The sequence below is a fragment of the Cynocephalus volans genome, chromosome 4 (genome assembly GCF_027409185.1).
Source record: "Cynocephalus volans isolate mCynVol1 chromosome 4, mCynVol1.pri, whole genome shotgun sequence".
In the NCBI taxonomy this organism is placed as follows: Eukaryota; Metazoa; Chordata; class Mammalia; order Dermoptera; family Cynocephalidae; genus Cynocephalus; species Cynocephalus volans.
Window position 1 is genome coordinate 147,713,834 of NC_084463.1, and position 16,777 is coordinate 147,730,610.

Consider the following 16,777-nt stretch of genomic DNA (forward strand, 5'->3'; position numbering starts at 1 on the left):
AGAATCGATTACTTATAGACTTTCAAAATAATACATATGGCATAATATTTACTATAGAATGATGATTTCAATGGCTCTCATTTTGCACGTCCAATTAAAATTTTGTGAGGAGTGTCCTTGCTTAGCATTCCATTTCAGAATAGTAGAGACAGACTACCCAGATTACAATCCCAATTGTACGTTCAGGTAATAGGAACACAACCACAGGCAATTGTTTTCTGGATACAGTTCCCAACTTGAAGTTTAAGCATGAACTTATTATCTTATAACATCAAATCTCCATATCCTGCCAGCTTCACCAATGAGCCTTTTGCAATGCCCTATTTCCAATGGGCTTCATTTTAAATATAGCACCAGTTTTTAATCTCAAAATATTTTTATACAACCCATAGAACATTTCAACAAAACGTTATGTAAGAGTTTGGATTCTCCTGAGGAATGATAAAGCATATCCTGGCCTTTTAGTCAATCTCTGTATATGGAGTTAATTTGACAGGGCATTTTAACAAATACTGGTTAGGGCTAAAAGTGGAACTGATTTTTCACTCCCAAGTATCAAAAATGTTGTTACAAATCTCTGGTAGCAATCTTTAATTTCTTCTTTTTAATAGCATTTTTAACAGTTACCTAAAAATTTCACTCACCCTTTAAAATGTTTTTCTCCTTAGTTTAACTTTTCTTTTTAATGACGTGAGTCTTTTCTTCATAATTTGGTATCTAAACTAGTAGATCAGTTACTGCCACTTGAATATTTTCCTGTCTCCTCCCAAAGTGAGGCTACATATGGTGCCCAAACTCATGGCCTGTATCAGCAACATTAAACTGTGTGTCTCTTTGATTGTCAAACCAACAGTCTTGAGCTACTTGCAACCATATCGCTCCTACTGCTTGAGAAGGAGTATTCCATTTTTTAGTCAAGGAGAGAGTGCAACAGTTTTATCTCTCGGGTAAATTTGCTGAAATTTTTCCATTATGACAAACAAGTTAGATGCCATACCTTTCAGAATGCTCAACTCACAAAAGTTTGCAGGTACTTGCGGATCTGTATCACCCCCAAAGAATTTCTTACATTCAGTGAAATCTAGAATTAATAATGTTCCACCCTGATCTTTTATTCAGAGGACGCATGCTGGTATAGGGTCATCCAACTTCTGCTGCTATGTCTCTGCAAAGAGTTCCAGGTCGTATTACTCAGGGTTTTCCAAAGAGACAGTACCAGTTGAATATGTAGATGAATATGTGACAAAGGAATTATTAGGGGAATTGGTTCATGTGATTGTGAAGGCTGAGGAGTCCCATGATAGGTGGTCTGCAAATTGGATGCCAATAGCATGGCTCAGTCCAAGTCCAGAAGCCTAAGAAATTCGGAAGCAGATGGTATGATTGTCAGTCCAAGGTCAAAGGTCTGAGAGCCAGGGGTGCTGCTGGTGCAAGTCCTGGAACCCAAAAGCTGAACAGTGTCGAGTTCTGATGTCCATGGACACAAGAAAAGAGTGTATCCCAGTTCTAGAGGATAAAGAGAGAGATTTGCCTTTTTCTCCATTTTTATTCTTTCCAGGTCCCCAAGTGATTGGATGGTGCCTACCCATGTGGAAGGGAGATCCTTCCCTCCTAGTCTACTCAGGTCCATGTGCTATTCTTTTGGAAACACCCTCAAAGACACACCGGAAAAGATTGTTTACCAGATTTCCAGGTATTCCTTAATCTAATCAAGTTGACACCTTCACCTTGAGACCATCACAAAGTTTTTAACAATATATCCTTAGGATTCCGTGGTGACCCAGCTGTGACCCTCACTACCTTTACAGACTCCCAGGTGATCTGCGGTGGGTTGCCTTGTCTGTGAATTTAACAGTATCCACACAGGTGGCCATGGAAACATAGTATTTTGTTTTGTTTCATTATTTATGTTCCCTCCTTTACAAGTTTTCTACCCTTTCTTTTTTTATAGGTTTTGTTTTCAAAATAATTTTTGTTAATAATTACAAGGGGGCAATATTTTTTCCTAACTTTTCCTGTGTTTCACATTTTTCGTCTATCTACTTAGCCAATTTTTCTGGGTGTAGGTTTTTTAGTTTTAACACTTGGTTAATTATCTAGGTATATTGATTATAAAAACCAATTTCCATTTCTCTAGCTACATGGAAAACATAAATTAGTAAATTTCAAGACTATTTTTAAAAAGCAAACAGTTTTTAGAAGAAAATCCCTTGATTATCCTCCCACTGGTAGAATACCAATAGCAAAGTTACATGGAAATCTGGTACAGTCAATATTTTGGGGCATCCCTGAGATGGGAAGAAAAGAGTTACAGATTCCATTAATTAATGCAGATGCATATAAATTTAGACATAATATTTGACTAATTATTTGAAAGTTTAATTGTATCTTAATTATATCTTTAAAATTTTCAATAAAATTTTTGTCTGGTATTAATACAGACATGCTATTTTTCTTTGTTCAATATTAGTACAATGTTTTTATTCCTTATCTTTCTTTTTAATCATTAAATTTTAGTTTTTGTGTTTATTCACGTTTATTTTGTAACATATATGATGATTCAAATGTTTGAAATTGTTATTGACCAAAATTTAGATTTCTTTTTTCTTCAGACTGCTGAAGACTGGTTTTTGTGTCTATTTTTACACAGACAACATTTTTACATTTTATATTTTTTCTCAGAATCCTGCGAATGCTAGGAACTTTTTAGTAACCAACTTAATTAATTGGAGATAAACTCCTTTTGAGAATATATAAATTTGCTTCTGCTAAATTCCCGGTGTACTACCTGTGTTTATACCGGAGTCTCTGGTTCAGCTCTGTTACATATGTCCTCTTTTCCAATACTGATTTTGGTTTAACTGCCACAGCTTAAGAATCACATCTTTCTTTTACAGCTCAAAAAGCTTTGTGCTTGCTTTGTTCTATTTATTTTATTGGTTTTGAGTGTCCTCTTTCTTCATTCAATTTTGTAATACTTTAAAATCTATTGTTCATCCAGCATGTAGTTAGAGTAACAAAGTCATTTTGGAGCTCCAGCCCAGCATACTGTTAGAAAGGAACGTCCTGCATATTACCGACATTCTCCTCTGATCATTTTAAGGATGATCTGATATGAACAACATATTTAGAATTCCTAATCTGTTTCTTTTGTTATTTCGGTGCATTTTTCTTTCTTTTCTTTTAGAGAAAGTAGAGTTAGAGAAGTTATCCTCTTTAGATATCTACTTATTTTCTGAGTTCAACACTTATTCCTCTGGAAACTCTGTTCCTTGACCAGTCAGCTAGGAGTGAGGGGACGAAGTTTATAACTCAACTTGTTGTGTTATAGAAATAAAGGTATTCTTCATGTGTGGAGTGTACTACAAAGCAAATGTACTTCACAGGGCCTGGTTTTTCAAAGCTTTGCAGTTTCAAATATTGACCTTACAAAAAGCAGGAAATTTTCCTCAGTTTATCGAGTCTCTGTTGTAAGATAAATAGTTGTAACACAGCAAGGCTGCTGGCTCAAAGACAGACAGGTTACTGATTGATATGCAAGGATACTGGGAAACTGCTGTGGTAAGAAGGAATGTTTGCTAAGATCAAGCTTTTGTTGGTGGACCACTTAATTGCCTTAATAGAATGTCATCTGACTTGTTTCACTGAAAGTTGCCAGCCTATATTGTTAAACTATAACCCCACCTATGTTCTCTTCCTGTAACTTCCTGGTCTGGAAAATTAATGCAGGAAGAGAACCCCAACTCAGGGTTAATTTCCCAAGGAAGGGATGCCTCTCTCTTGAGGGTTCCAGGGAAGTTAACCACTTTGGGGCTTCTCACTGCTCAGAAGAGGTGGGCTTTGAGTAATCCTTTGTGGCTCTGTCACCCAGGGGAAGAGGAGTGACAAATCCATGGGGGACAAAGCAACATTCATGGTAAGAGAACTCCAGTTCTCCCTTAACTCCCTCTCATCACCTATTTTATCTACTACCTTCAATACCTTTTGCAAAATTACTAAAGATAGGATGCTATCTTTAAAAAGCTTTCAGTCCCTAGTTTACTAGGCTGGCAGAAAAGAATATCAGAAAGAGAACTAAGTATTTGTTCTCTACTGGGCCTCATGTGTTACCCTATTTTACCCAGAATCTGAAGTTTGCTATTAGCCCAAGGGGTAAAACTGTTTGTAACATTTTTTTTTTAATATTACACACCTTAGAAAAATGTAGTTCCTCTGGGATGCCTTGAGAAAGTCCCTTAAGTTCCCAGAATGCAATACAATGCATAATTTTGTTGTTTTAGTTGCATTAATTTAGTCAGTGTCTGAAATACGTGGGCCTCATAACACACACAAAATGTGTATATATACACTGGTCCCTTCTTACAAATGTTTTCTCTTAGAGAAAATATTTAAAGACATAAAACCATTGTGGGTTTTTTTGTTGTTGTTCTTGTTGTTCTATTACTTTTATTTTGTATCTAATCATAAATTTTATATGAACTATTTTATCCTGAAAAGATCTTGATTTATCAGCCATTTAAATACTTAGCATTCTGAATCTCAGAAAAAGTATTAACTGATTGCATTTCTTTGTAGAGAGCAAGAAACCATGGAGATTGACACAAGTATTCTAAATAAACTGATACCTTAAACTTTTTCCCATCATCTGGTAAGTTCAATTCATTCCTTTGAATATATTTCTTTTCTCTGAAATTTTGTATATTCTACCGTATATCATTGAAAAGTTTTAAAATAAGATGGAATCCTATCAGTCCTTTGAGTCTTAAATTTCATGTAAGTTAACTCTGTGTTTTATTACATAATTCCGTTTAAAATATTTCCACAATGTTTTGCTGACAAAGTTATAGGGTTTTATATTTGGATATCTAATTTAAATTCTAATTCTTTTTAAGCATGCTATTTCTTGAATCATAGTTTACAATTCAATTCATATCTAGAAAGTTATCATCTTTTATTGGGAAAATTACCCAGTCGATTCTCTAAGAGTAGCAGAAAAAGAGCATAAAGAAGATCAATCTATAAAATTGCATTTTTTAAATACTCACTATTTATTGAAGTACTTTCCCATGCTGTAGAGTTTATTGGAAATCTTTAAAGAATATGTGGAAAATTATGAAAAAATACAGATGTTTACTATATTTATCTCACAATAACAAAGGTAGTTGTCAACAGTAACTTGATATGCACACTTGATTAAATAAATCAATAAATAATGCTTAAATGTTTGACAAATGCTCTAAAATAGAAACCTTCCAATTACAATGTTTTTAAAATTGTATATGATTACCTTGAACCAAAATACATCACACACTAAGGGCCTATCACTGTTCTGACTAGCTAGCTAGTTATACCTCATATAGCTATGTAACTACCTATCTTATTTGTTAAGTACTTAATTTTTACTTAGAGAAATACTAAATAATTTATTGTGATTATCTCCTTTAATACACAGCAATATTTGGGGAGAAAGCAAAATTATATCCTGGATCAAAAAATTTAAATAACTCATTCAATGAAGTAAAGCCAGTTATTGTCAACAGGATGATTTGAAACAGTTCTGATAGATTTCCACCTTCTCCCCATTGTGGCAATTTAAATGTTTTTATTAAATAAATAACTGGTATAAATTACAGATAAGCTAAATTCATCACTATTTTTTCCTTTTCATTTCTCAAAGTACACTCCAATTTAACAGAGAGTAAGAGAGAGAATAGAGTTGATTCTGAAGCAAACATGCACAGCTTGAAATATAAGGTACAGGTGTTTGGCGATGTTTGCCACCACAGGAGTCCAGCCATCTCACTGAAATCATAATTTTAGAAATTCTTAAATTGCTTAAACTGTTATCGGATGAATAATATGAATAAATATCACAGAGCATTTGGTGAGCATATGTAGTATATACTCATATTCTGAATTATTATATTTAATTCTCTAAAATTATTTGTAATCTTAGGAAAAGCAGGAAACCATCTGGGCCAGATATGCAAAATATGGGATTCTGTGTCTTTAGTCTCAGAGTTAGTGACCTTCCGGAGCTGCTTTCCTACCGTGGCCATGGGGAAGATTGCCAGAAGCAGGAATCCTGACTACCTTTAGTAGGTATCATGGAAGAGACAGGCTTTTGTTTTATGAATTTCAGAGTTAGGTGTTGCCACACAATGCCTCCTGTAGTTACAGAAGGCAAAGTCCTTGGTATTTTTAATTGTCATTACTATAGGTACTTAAGTCATCTTATTACATGAGTGTGGCCACTTTTTGTCTCTAATAATGTACTTGTAGATTAATTCCCAACTTAAATTCAGAGTAAAGGTAATTTTTGAGGCTCTGCTTATTCAATATCATATTTTAAAAAGAACAAAAAATGGCAAAAGAGAGTTATACAGAATAGTGTTTATTTTTCCTGCAATATGTATTAAGAATGCTCTTAATTTCAATTATCATTAGTGTGTGCTTAATGCTAGTATCACTATGCTATGAGAGACAAACAGCTTGAAACCAACATGGAATACAGTCATATGAAACAATATCTCTGGAAATAAAAATTAGAGACCTTCTAGCCTACTTGCTAAATTTATTGATGAAAAAGCTCAGAATCAAAGAAAGGATGTTATATACCCCCAAACCAACATCAGTTCTTTGTATATTGTTTTAGTGTATGTATGCATATATATATATACACACACACATACACACACACATTTTTCTCTAGTAATATGTAATCATATATGTGTGTGTGTATATATATATATATGTTTTTTTTTCTTACAACAGATTTTGTGAGAAGAAACAACAAATGGCTGAAGAGAATTTTACAGTTGTTACTGAGTTTATTCTCTTGGGGTTGACAGATCGTGCTGAACTGAAAGTTGTGCTTTTTGTACTGTTTCTGGTGATTTATGCCATTACCATGATGGGGAATCTGGGCATGATCATCTTGATCCAAATAACCCCCAAACTCCACACTCCCATGTACTTTTTCCTCAGGTGGCTTTCATTTGTAGATGCCTGCTATTCAACGGCTATTGCACCCAAAATACTAGTGAACCTCCTAGCTGTTAAGGGAACCATTTCCTTCTCTGCTTGTATGGTACAGCATTTGTGTTTGGCAATGTTTGCCACCACAGAAGTTTTCTTGCTGTCAGCAATGGCCTATGATCGTTATGTGGCTATTGTGAATCCTTTGCTTTATGCTGTAGCCATGTCTAAGAGAAAGGATGTAGGGTTGGTCACCGGGTCGTGGATATGTGGCATAATTAATGCATTGACACACACTATAAGCTTAGGAAGACTGTCCTTTTGTGATTCCAATGTTGTCAGCCACTTCTTCTGTGAAATTCCCTCCCTGCTAAAGCTGTCATGTTCTGATACCTCCGTGAATGAAATGCTGCTGGTAATCTTGTCTGGAGCCATTGCCATGGTCACCTTCTCAATTGTATTTATTGTTGTTGCTATCCTGAGGATCCGTTCAGCAGCAGGTAGAAAGAGAGCCTTCTCCACCTGTGCCTCTCACCTGACTGCTGTGACCATACTATATGGTTCTGTAAGTTTAAACTACATTCAACCAAGCTCACAGTTTTCTGTAGAACAGAAGGTGGTGTCTGTGTTCTATACCCTAGTGATTCCCATGTTAAACCCACTGATTTACAGTCTGAGAAACAAGGAGGTGAAAGATGCTGTGAAAAGGACCTTAGGAATGAAAAATTTCCCCTGTTAGTTTCAAATCACTATTAATCCTACATTTTACCCGTCAGTACTCATTTCCATTAATTCTGTGAATACTAAAACTTCTAAGTATTGTACTTTTTTTCTATACTGTTATGTGTCAAATGAGGAGACAGCCAGACAGAGGAAGCTATTTAATTCATGTACCTGCTTCACAAAACGATTGGCTGTCACTTAGGTCTTTTGTTGTCCCAGTTTATTAATCTCTTACTTAATACAAAAGAGTGTTATATTGATCTTTTTTCTGTTATTTGGAGAAAATAAAATATAATAGAACTTGCATTTAAGGACATGAGTTAGAGTGTTTTTTAGGAAAAAAATAATTAGTCCTTGAATTTCCTGAAAATCTTGTGTAATTGCATAGCTGAGATTGACATACTTTAAATATTTCAAATAATAGTAGACCCTCCATGCAATAAAAAATAACTTTTTTTAATATCAACTTTTTCCAGAAACATGTTACTTGGGCAAAGTTTCTTTCTCTCCCTAAGCCTTTAATCTCTGAAGAAGGAGGACGGAGGTCCCTATGATTACTTATGAGACTGTCACAGAAGCCTCATAAGATTTCAACGTCAAATTTTTAAAATTTATGTATTTATTGACTTATGTTTGTGATTTCAACTGGCTGGCTTTCTTTCGTTAATTTATTTTTAATTTGTCCATATACAACGTATTTGATTTTCATGTCCCTTTACCACTTCTTCCTTTTCTGCTGTCCCGCTCCCCTCTGCCCCTTCCCATCAACATCATATCTTTTCACTTGTCTTAATAAGTCCGAGGAATTATTGTGATTGTTTTGTCTTCTGCCTGCCATTTATTTGTTTGTATATTTATTGATTGATTTTTATTAGCTCCCACAAATAAGTGAGAACATGTGGTATTTCTCTTTCTGTGCCTGGCTTATTTCTCTTAAAATAATTTTCTCTAAGTCCTTCCACGTTGCTGCAAATGGCAGTATTTCATTGTTATTTATAGCAGAGTTGCATTCCATTGTGTAGATATACCATGGTTTCCTTATCCACTCATTCAATGATGGGCATTCAGTTTGGTTCCAACTCTTGGCTACTGCAAATAGCACTACAGTAAATATGGGAGTACAGGTATCCCTTCGACATGATGATATCCATTCCTCTGGGTCTATACCCAGCAGGGGAATAGCTGGGTCATATGGTAGATCTATTTGTAATTGTTTGAAGAACCTCCATTCCATGATGGCATCACCATTTTGCAGTCCCACCAACAGTGTTCAAGAGTTTCTTTTTCTCTGCATCCTCACCAGTATTTATCATTATCAGTCTTTTGAATATTAGCCATCCTAACTGGAGTGCAATGGTATATCAAAGTGGTTTTGATTTGCATTTCCCAAAAGCTGAGTGATGTTGAGCATTTTTTAATGTGTTTGTTGGCCATTTGTATATCTTCCTTTGAGAAATGCCTATTCAGCTTCTTTGTGCATTTTTAAATTGGGTTACTTGGCTTTTTTGCTGTTATGTTGTTTGAGTTCCTTGTATATTCTGGATATTAATCCTTTGTCAGATGTATATTTTACAAATATTTTCTCTCTCTTCATTAGGTATCTTTTCACTCTTTTTTTGTTTATTTTGCTGTACAGAAGATTTTAGTTTGGTATAATCCCATTTGTTTATTTTTCCCTTGGTTGTCTGTGCTTTTGTGTTCATATTCATAAAGTCTATGTCCAATCCTATTTGCTGGAGTGTTTCTCCTATGTTTTCTTTAAGAAGTTTTTGTTTCAGGACATGTATTTAATTCTTTAATACATTTTGAGTTGATTTTGGTATATGGTGAGAGGTATGGGTCTAGTTTCATTCTCCTGCTATTGATATCCAGTTATCCGAGCACCATTTGCTGAAGAGGCAGTCTCTTCCCCAGGTGTAGGCTTGGTGCCTTTGTCAAAGATCAGATGGCTGTAGGTGTGTGGGTTGATTTCTGGATTCTCTATTCTATTCCATTGATCCGTGTGTCTGTTTTTATGCCAGTACCATACTGTTTTGGTTATTATAGCTTTGTAGTGTAGTTTAAAGTCAGGTAGTGTTATGCCTCCAGCTTTATTTTTTTTGCTCAGCGTTGCTTTGGCTATGTGTGGTCTTTTGTTATTCCATATAAATGTCTGGATAGTTCTTTCCATTTCTGAGAAAAATGTCACTGGAATTTTGATGGGGACTGAATTGAATTTGTATATCACTTAGGGTAGTATGGACATTTTCACAATGTTGATTCTTCCAAACCAAGAGAATGGGATATCTTTCCATCTTCTTGTGTCCTCTTTCATTTCTCTTGGCAGCAGTTTGTAGTTCTCATTATAGATATTTTTCACATCCTTGGTTAACTCAATTACTAAGTATTTTATTTTTTTTGGTGGCTATTGTAAATGGGCAGGCTTTCTTGATTTCTCGTTCTGCATGTTCACTATTGGAGAAAAGAAATGCTACTGCAAACAGAGACAATTTGACCCCATATTTTTCAATTTGGATGCCCTTTATTTCCTTCTCTTTCCTGATTGCTCTGGCTAGTACTTCCAACATATGTTGAATGAGAGTGTCAAGAGTGGGTATCCTTGTCTTGTTCCTATTCTTAAGGGAAAAGCTTTCAACTTTTCCCTGTTCAGGTTGGTATTGGCATTGGATTTGTCATATATGGCTTTAATTGTGTTAGGATACTTTTCTTGTATACCCAATTTATAGAGAGTCTTTATCATGAATGAATGTTGAATTTTATAGGATGAAATAAGGCCAATAATGACCAATATCTATGTAACTATTTAAAGTAACATTCACAAAGGCCCCATGTTAGTACATTTTATCATATTAGTGGCAAGTATTTCTGAAGGAAAATATTATTTATTTCCTTATAATTATGATATAAGCAACTAGCACAAACTATAAGCACTAAGAAAAGATAAATGAAATATAGTGTAATACTTTATCAACACATGACAAAATCTCTTATAATGTAAGCATATGTTTTACAGAAAATAGTCTACCTATAGGCATATTGTATACTGAACAAACTACACTGCCAAAATAACTTTTCTTTTTCCTAATTTTTATTGAATCAAAATTGATTATACATATTTTGGTGGTTCAACATTGAGATATGTTGATCAAATCAATATTACTAGCATATATATTGATACAAAACATAGTTATTCTTTATACCCCTGTCCAAACTCTCCCCATCTCCCCTCCCACCCTAATTACCCTAGATTACTTCTCTCCTTCTGAAAGAATAATGATTACTCTGTTGATTTATTGCCTAGATGGTCTGTCCAATGCTGAGAGGTGTGATCAGGTCCCTCAATGTTATCAGATAGCAGATGCTTCTTCTGTCATTCTGAAATGGGCTTTGTGGAGAGAGACATCCTCTTCTTTTCTTTATCTCTGTTGGTGACTCTCCTTGTGTCAATGCACTCCAGTGCCTGGCGGACCATCTCTGTGATGGTTGTGGCGTCTAGCTGCTTTTGCAGCAGCCATGGTTATTGTGGTGGCTATGGTGGACCACACACATGGAGGTGATGTTTTTGGCATGCTCCTTTGAGCTGGTGGTGTGCCTGGTTTTGGGGAGTGTCCGGTCTCTGGCTCCACATCTCAGGTCCTCAAGATGCTGGTGGTATGCCTGGTTGTGGGAGGGTGGTCTGGTCCCTGTCTCCATCCCTGGGCCCTGAGATGATGTTGCAGAATGCCTGATTGTGGGAGGGGGATCCAGTTCTCAGCTCTATGCCCTGGGCCCCCAGGTAAGCCCAGAGGTGCTGACAGTATGCCTGGATGTAGGAGTGTGGTTCAGTCCCCTTCTCCGAGCCTCGTGTTCCTGGGCAGGCCGTGAGGCACTGGTGGTGTGAGTGGTTGTGGGCAGTGGTCTGGTCCCCAGCTTCAGCCTCATTTCCCCTGGTGGACCCCAAGGTGCTGGTGGTGTACCTGGGCCAGAACTAATTTTTTATCCTTTGCTTACTTCTAAAATGGGAGACCTTCCTGTTAGAACCAGTACTTGAGCTGTGTGGTTGAGCTAAATTGCTGCTTTGCTCCTGTTTCCCTAGGGAAGGATTTTTGTGCAGCTCAGAGTTTAATGGCTGACTTTATAGGTACTTCCAGCCCTCCAGAGACCCCATGGATCTGGATTGTGTAGAAACTCTGATCTGGGCCTGAGTTTTGTCATCAAACTTCACCCCATGCAATTCTGCATTCCTGGCCAGTCTCCTTTGACTGGTTCTCTGCTGATTGAGGGGCAGATTGGCTGTCCTTGCTGTGTCCCACTGTTCTCCCAGTCAGCCTGTCTCCCCCACCACCAGTGCTCCAAACACTTTCCATGGGGTGGGCCCTGTGCTGGTCCCTCGTGATGACTCACTGGCCTCTAAATGGCTCCTCTTGTTCAGCTCTTCTGGCTCCTTGCTCCTGTGTGGGTCCATGGGAACCCTATTAGTGGTCTTGCTGTCCTGGGGGCCACCAAGGCCGTCTTCTCTCCTGCCGCCTCCAAGTAACTCCATCTGAAGAGCACAGCTGGGGCTTCTGCCAGCTCCTGCTCCATGCACTCAGCAGCTTGAGCTTTAAAGTGGCTGTAGCCCAAAACTCTCAGAGCAGTTTTTTCTTTCTCTCATCGTGGTTTCTCCTGTCTTCATAAGCATTGTAGGTCTCTCCTCCTCTTCCCCTGAGCTCCAGTGGCCCCAGCTTGGCTGATGTTCCGTTTTTATAGTTGTAAATTGGTTGATTTGTGGGAGAGAGTGATACTGGGGACCATCTATTCTGCCATCTTGACTGAAAATCCCAGTTTGGAGTTTTATTGATTCATCTCTTGCTCTCTTGATTTCTATTGAAAGTGGGAAAGGAGATTACTATAAAGGAGCACAAGGGAATTTTTGATGGTGATGAAACTTTTATATATTAAATATAGTGATTATAACACTCTATGCATTGTCAAACATTTAGCACAGTACGTTTAAAAAGTGTGCATTTTCCTCTACACAAATGAATCACATTAAAAGGAATTATACTAAATGAATATCAAGCCAATAAAAGTAAATACACATATTTTAAAAAGTACTTTTCAAATGCAACTTCTAATATTTGTAATACCAACAGGAAATTCTGAAAGTATATTCTGTCAATTTCTAATCTATTTTATTAAAAGCTCAGACCTTTACTTAGGGACAAAGGGTAGTTTTATTTTTTTTGATATATGTAACAAAATAATAGCAATATTATTGTGGCCAAAATAAATATGTGCTCTATAATACACTCCCAATTTTCTAAAATTTACAAACAAAGATCATAGAATCTTTTCAAAGATATGCAGAGAAAACCTTTATCTTTTTTCATATTTTTCTTTTCAGGAAATATTGGATTAGAGTTCTCAAATTACATTTTTCTAGAAAAAAAATTTATGTGAAAAAAATGAAAATGACAACTGAAAATGTGCATAATAATGTATGTATGATCTTTCTCTAGTTTTGTCATCTGCAGAACGAAAGTTTTGAAAAATTTTGTATTAACAAGTATAAATATCATGTCAGTATATCATACAATGTAAATGAGTATAATGTAAACACAGTGTAAATGTAATGTGATTATAAAATAGAGAACATACTGTATTTATCTTATTCAATATTTGTAAATTTTAATATCATTTATCCAGATATGTAAATCATTCTAATGTTATCTACTTTTTTCACTGCTTTCTGTTATATTTTCATGCATAATTTAAATTTATATACTATATCTGTGGAAAATTAATGATATTGCTTAGTGTTTTATCTATTTTATTCATTTAAAAGTTATGACCTTGGGGTCAGATTGACTGTAAAGCTCACCAAACAAACGAGTAGATTCAGACAAGTTCAAATTTTCATAAATTTTTGAGATTGTTTTTTAGAGCAATTTTAGGTTCAAGAAAAACTTAAAGGAAGGTACATGGAATTTCCGTACACCGTATGGCTCTACACAGGCATAACATCCCCCATTACCAACATTGCCCATCAGCGTAGCCGAGTGGGACATTCCCCACAGGAATGGTACATTTGCTACCATTGAAGAACCTACATTGACACATCATAATCTCCTAAAATCCATAGCTAACAACAGAGTTTTCTTTTGTTGTTATGCATTCTCTGGGTTTGGACAAATGCATAATGGCATGTATCCATCATTATAGTGCCATACAGAGTATTTTCCTCGTCTACCTTTTCACACCCCTTCTGCAATCCTGCCAGCCACTGATGTTTTTACAGTCCCCATAGTCCTGCCTTTTCCAGAATGTCACATAACTGGAATTATACGACATGTAGGCTTTTCAGATTGGCTTCTTTCACTTAGTAATATACATTTAAGTTTACACCATGTCTCTTCATGAAACTTTTTTTTCCTTGTAATCTTCTTTTTGAAAAGACTCTTTTTTTTTTTTCTTTCCTTTTAATCACTGCATAACATTTCATGACCTGGATGTACCACAATTTATTTATCTATTCACCTATTGAAGAATAACTTGTTTGATTCCAATTATGAATAAAGATGCTGTAAACATCCATGTGCAGGTTTTCAGTGGACAAAAGTTCCCAAATTTTGGCGTAAGTATAAAGGAGCACAAGTCTGCATCACTTACTGAGTATGTTCATTTTTTTAGAAATCACTAAACTGTCCACCACACTGGCTATATCATTTTGCATTTCCACCAATAGAACATGAGAGTTTCTGATGCTCCACATTCTCGCTAGCATTTAGTGTTATCAGTGTTTCAAATTATAAGCATTCCAATAAGTGTGTCATGGCATCTCATTGCTGTTTTAATTTGCATTTCCCTATTGACATATGATGTCTTAAACTCTGGCAGTGTCAGTCCTCAAACTGGTTTCTTATCCAAAAATATTGAGTTGGCTATTCTGGATCTGGCACTCAAAATCCTCAAGCCCCTCTTAATGTGTTGTGGCCAGTGAGTTAAGACACCATAAGTGGTGCTGCCATTGAGTATTTGCAGTATAACCACAACTCAGTTGTAAACATGCACTCAAAAGCTTTGTGTCATACTAGAGATTGTTAAAGGTGCATGTTAAACTCCAAGGAACAAATAAAGGCTTCTCATAATTTGAGAAAATTGGTACATATGTCCGTTCTTATAATATTTGTCTTTTAAATGAAACGTTGTATTCCATTCACATGTAATATGAAAAATGATAAGTAACTGATATATCCAGGTCTAAAGCTATCATCTACCTAGTACGTCTACTCATTTGGTGTTATAATGATGCATTAACTACAGAGATATCAATAATTAATTTTTAAGTATTTACTATTCAAGGGCTAAATAAGTCACTTAGCGTTTTAATACTATGTATGTGTAATTGCAGCAGGTTTTGCTTATATTTTATTTTGTACAAGTTATTAATGTCAATACTTAAGAATATTTTGATATAAATGCAACTTTGGAAATAAGGATAAATAACCCCCTTGGCCAAGTGGGGAATACCTCATAAAGGCTGTTCACAATTCAGTCCTTTTGTGGTACATGAGAATGTTGTGAATGAACCAAAGAGAAATGTGACAACATAAGCCAATAGGCGACTTATTTTAATTTTGTCTGTTCTCTTACATCTAAAAGGAGCTACTACATTTAACCTGAAGTATCATTTACATTAATAGAGTTTATATGTGCAGCAAAGAAATTTGACAAATAGGATGCAAAAAATGGTTAAGTAACCTATGCAAAATAAAACACTTCAAAATGGAACAATTTATATTAAAATTCAAAATGTGCCAATTCTGTGTCTAACTCCTATTGCTAAGTTAATGAAATATGAGGTACCTCAAAAAGTTCATGGATTCATATTATCTTTAAATTCTATTTTATCACAAATTTTTGGAAGTACACTCATACTAGACTCAATGAGTGTTCTGGGAGCACTAGACCCATAATATGTGTAGTGAAAATGAGTGGGATGGTTAAAAATGTGTGAAAAATACTGGCTGCTATTTGATATTCACAAGGTTTATTTAAAAACTATCAGCAGTAGAGAATGTGGGCTCCCTGGAAGATAAAGTAGTTGATCTTTCCCCTATTCTCTCACTGAGAACTCTGGACATGATATGCAGAACAAACTACAAAGGCCCAGAAATGTGGAAAGAAGAAGGTAGACTAGATAATGGCCTCAAAACCCAAAATGTGTCATAAATATCTCATAGTTGAAGCTGAAGAAGCCAGAAACCTAGAAATGCCAAAGAGTGCAAAGAAAAAAAGAAAGAAAAAGCAGCAAAATAATTCAGGTCTCTTAAGATATAGAAAAGGAGAGGAGAAGCCCAGAAAGACAGAAAATGTTTAGATAATAACCCCTCTACTGTAGTCAAACACCACAGAAAAAAACTGTGGCCCCATTATCAAACCAGCAAATGCTGGGGGATGGAGTGGGGCAGGGAACCACACTGATGTTTCTAAACACCTCTGTGGCTGTGATATCAAATAAGACCAAGTAGAAGCCAGGTCTTTATTCCCTGCTTTCTGGTGATAAACCCCTCCTGCCAATACGTGGTGTCAATAGAAACCAGGTGTGAAGCCTGGAAGTCCATCCACAGGCAGTAGTGAAGGAACCTTCTCTCTTTCTCTGCTGGAGTGGTGTCAGATGAGACATTGCCCAACAGTAATGAGGCCATCCTTACTGCAGTGTTAGTGGAGACACATGGAGTGCTAGAACTCTGATATCTGTACGGCTAAACAAAGGCTAACTCACGCAGCATCAGTGCAGAGCAGGTGGAAAATCTGGACTTCCACCAGGCAGTGGTAAGGCAGTTTCCTTCCTTCCAGCCACAGCATTGTCAGAGAAAGCCAGTTAAAGAGAAAATCCAAATAAGATCCAGTGTATCCTAACATAATAAAAAGATGTCAGGGTTTCTGTTAAGTGAAAGAAGCCAGGCACAAAGGAACACATATTTTATGATTACATTTATTTAAAATGCCCAGGATGGGAGCGTCTATAGAGATGGAAAATAGAATTTTAATTGTCTAGGTCTGGGAGTGGGGCGTGTTGAAGGGAAGTGAAGACTGACACTAATGGGCATGG

General features: G+C 36.1%; 1 protein-coding gene across 1 annotated transcript; it reads left to right on the top strand.

The window, feature by feature from the left end:
• The first annotated feature begins 6,796 nt into the window (after positions 1–6,796).
• LOC134377302 (olfactory receptor 5J2-like) lies at positions 6,797–7,717 on the top strand. Its single transcript, XM_063095945.1, has one exon. The coding sequence runs from the start codon at positions 6,797–6,799 to the stop codon at positions 7,715–7,717; it is 921 nt and encodes a 306-aa protein (XP_062952015.1).
• Positions 7,718–16,777: the final 9,060 nt, after the last annotated feature.

Excerpts from the sequence above, each read along its gene's own strand:
- LOC134377302 (XM_063095945.1), top strand. The coding sequence starts at position 6,797 with ATGGCTGAAGAGAATTTTACAGTTGTTACTGAGTTTATTCTCTTGGGG.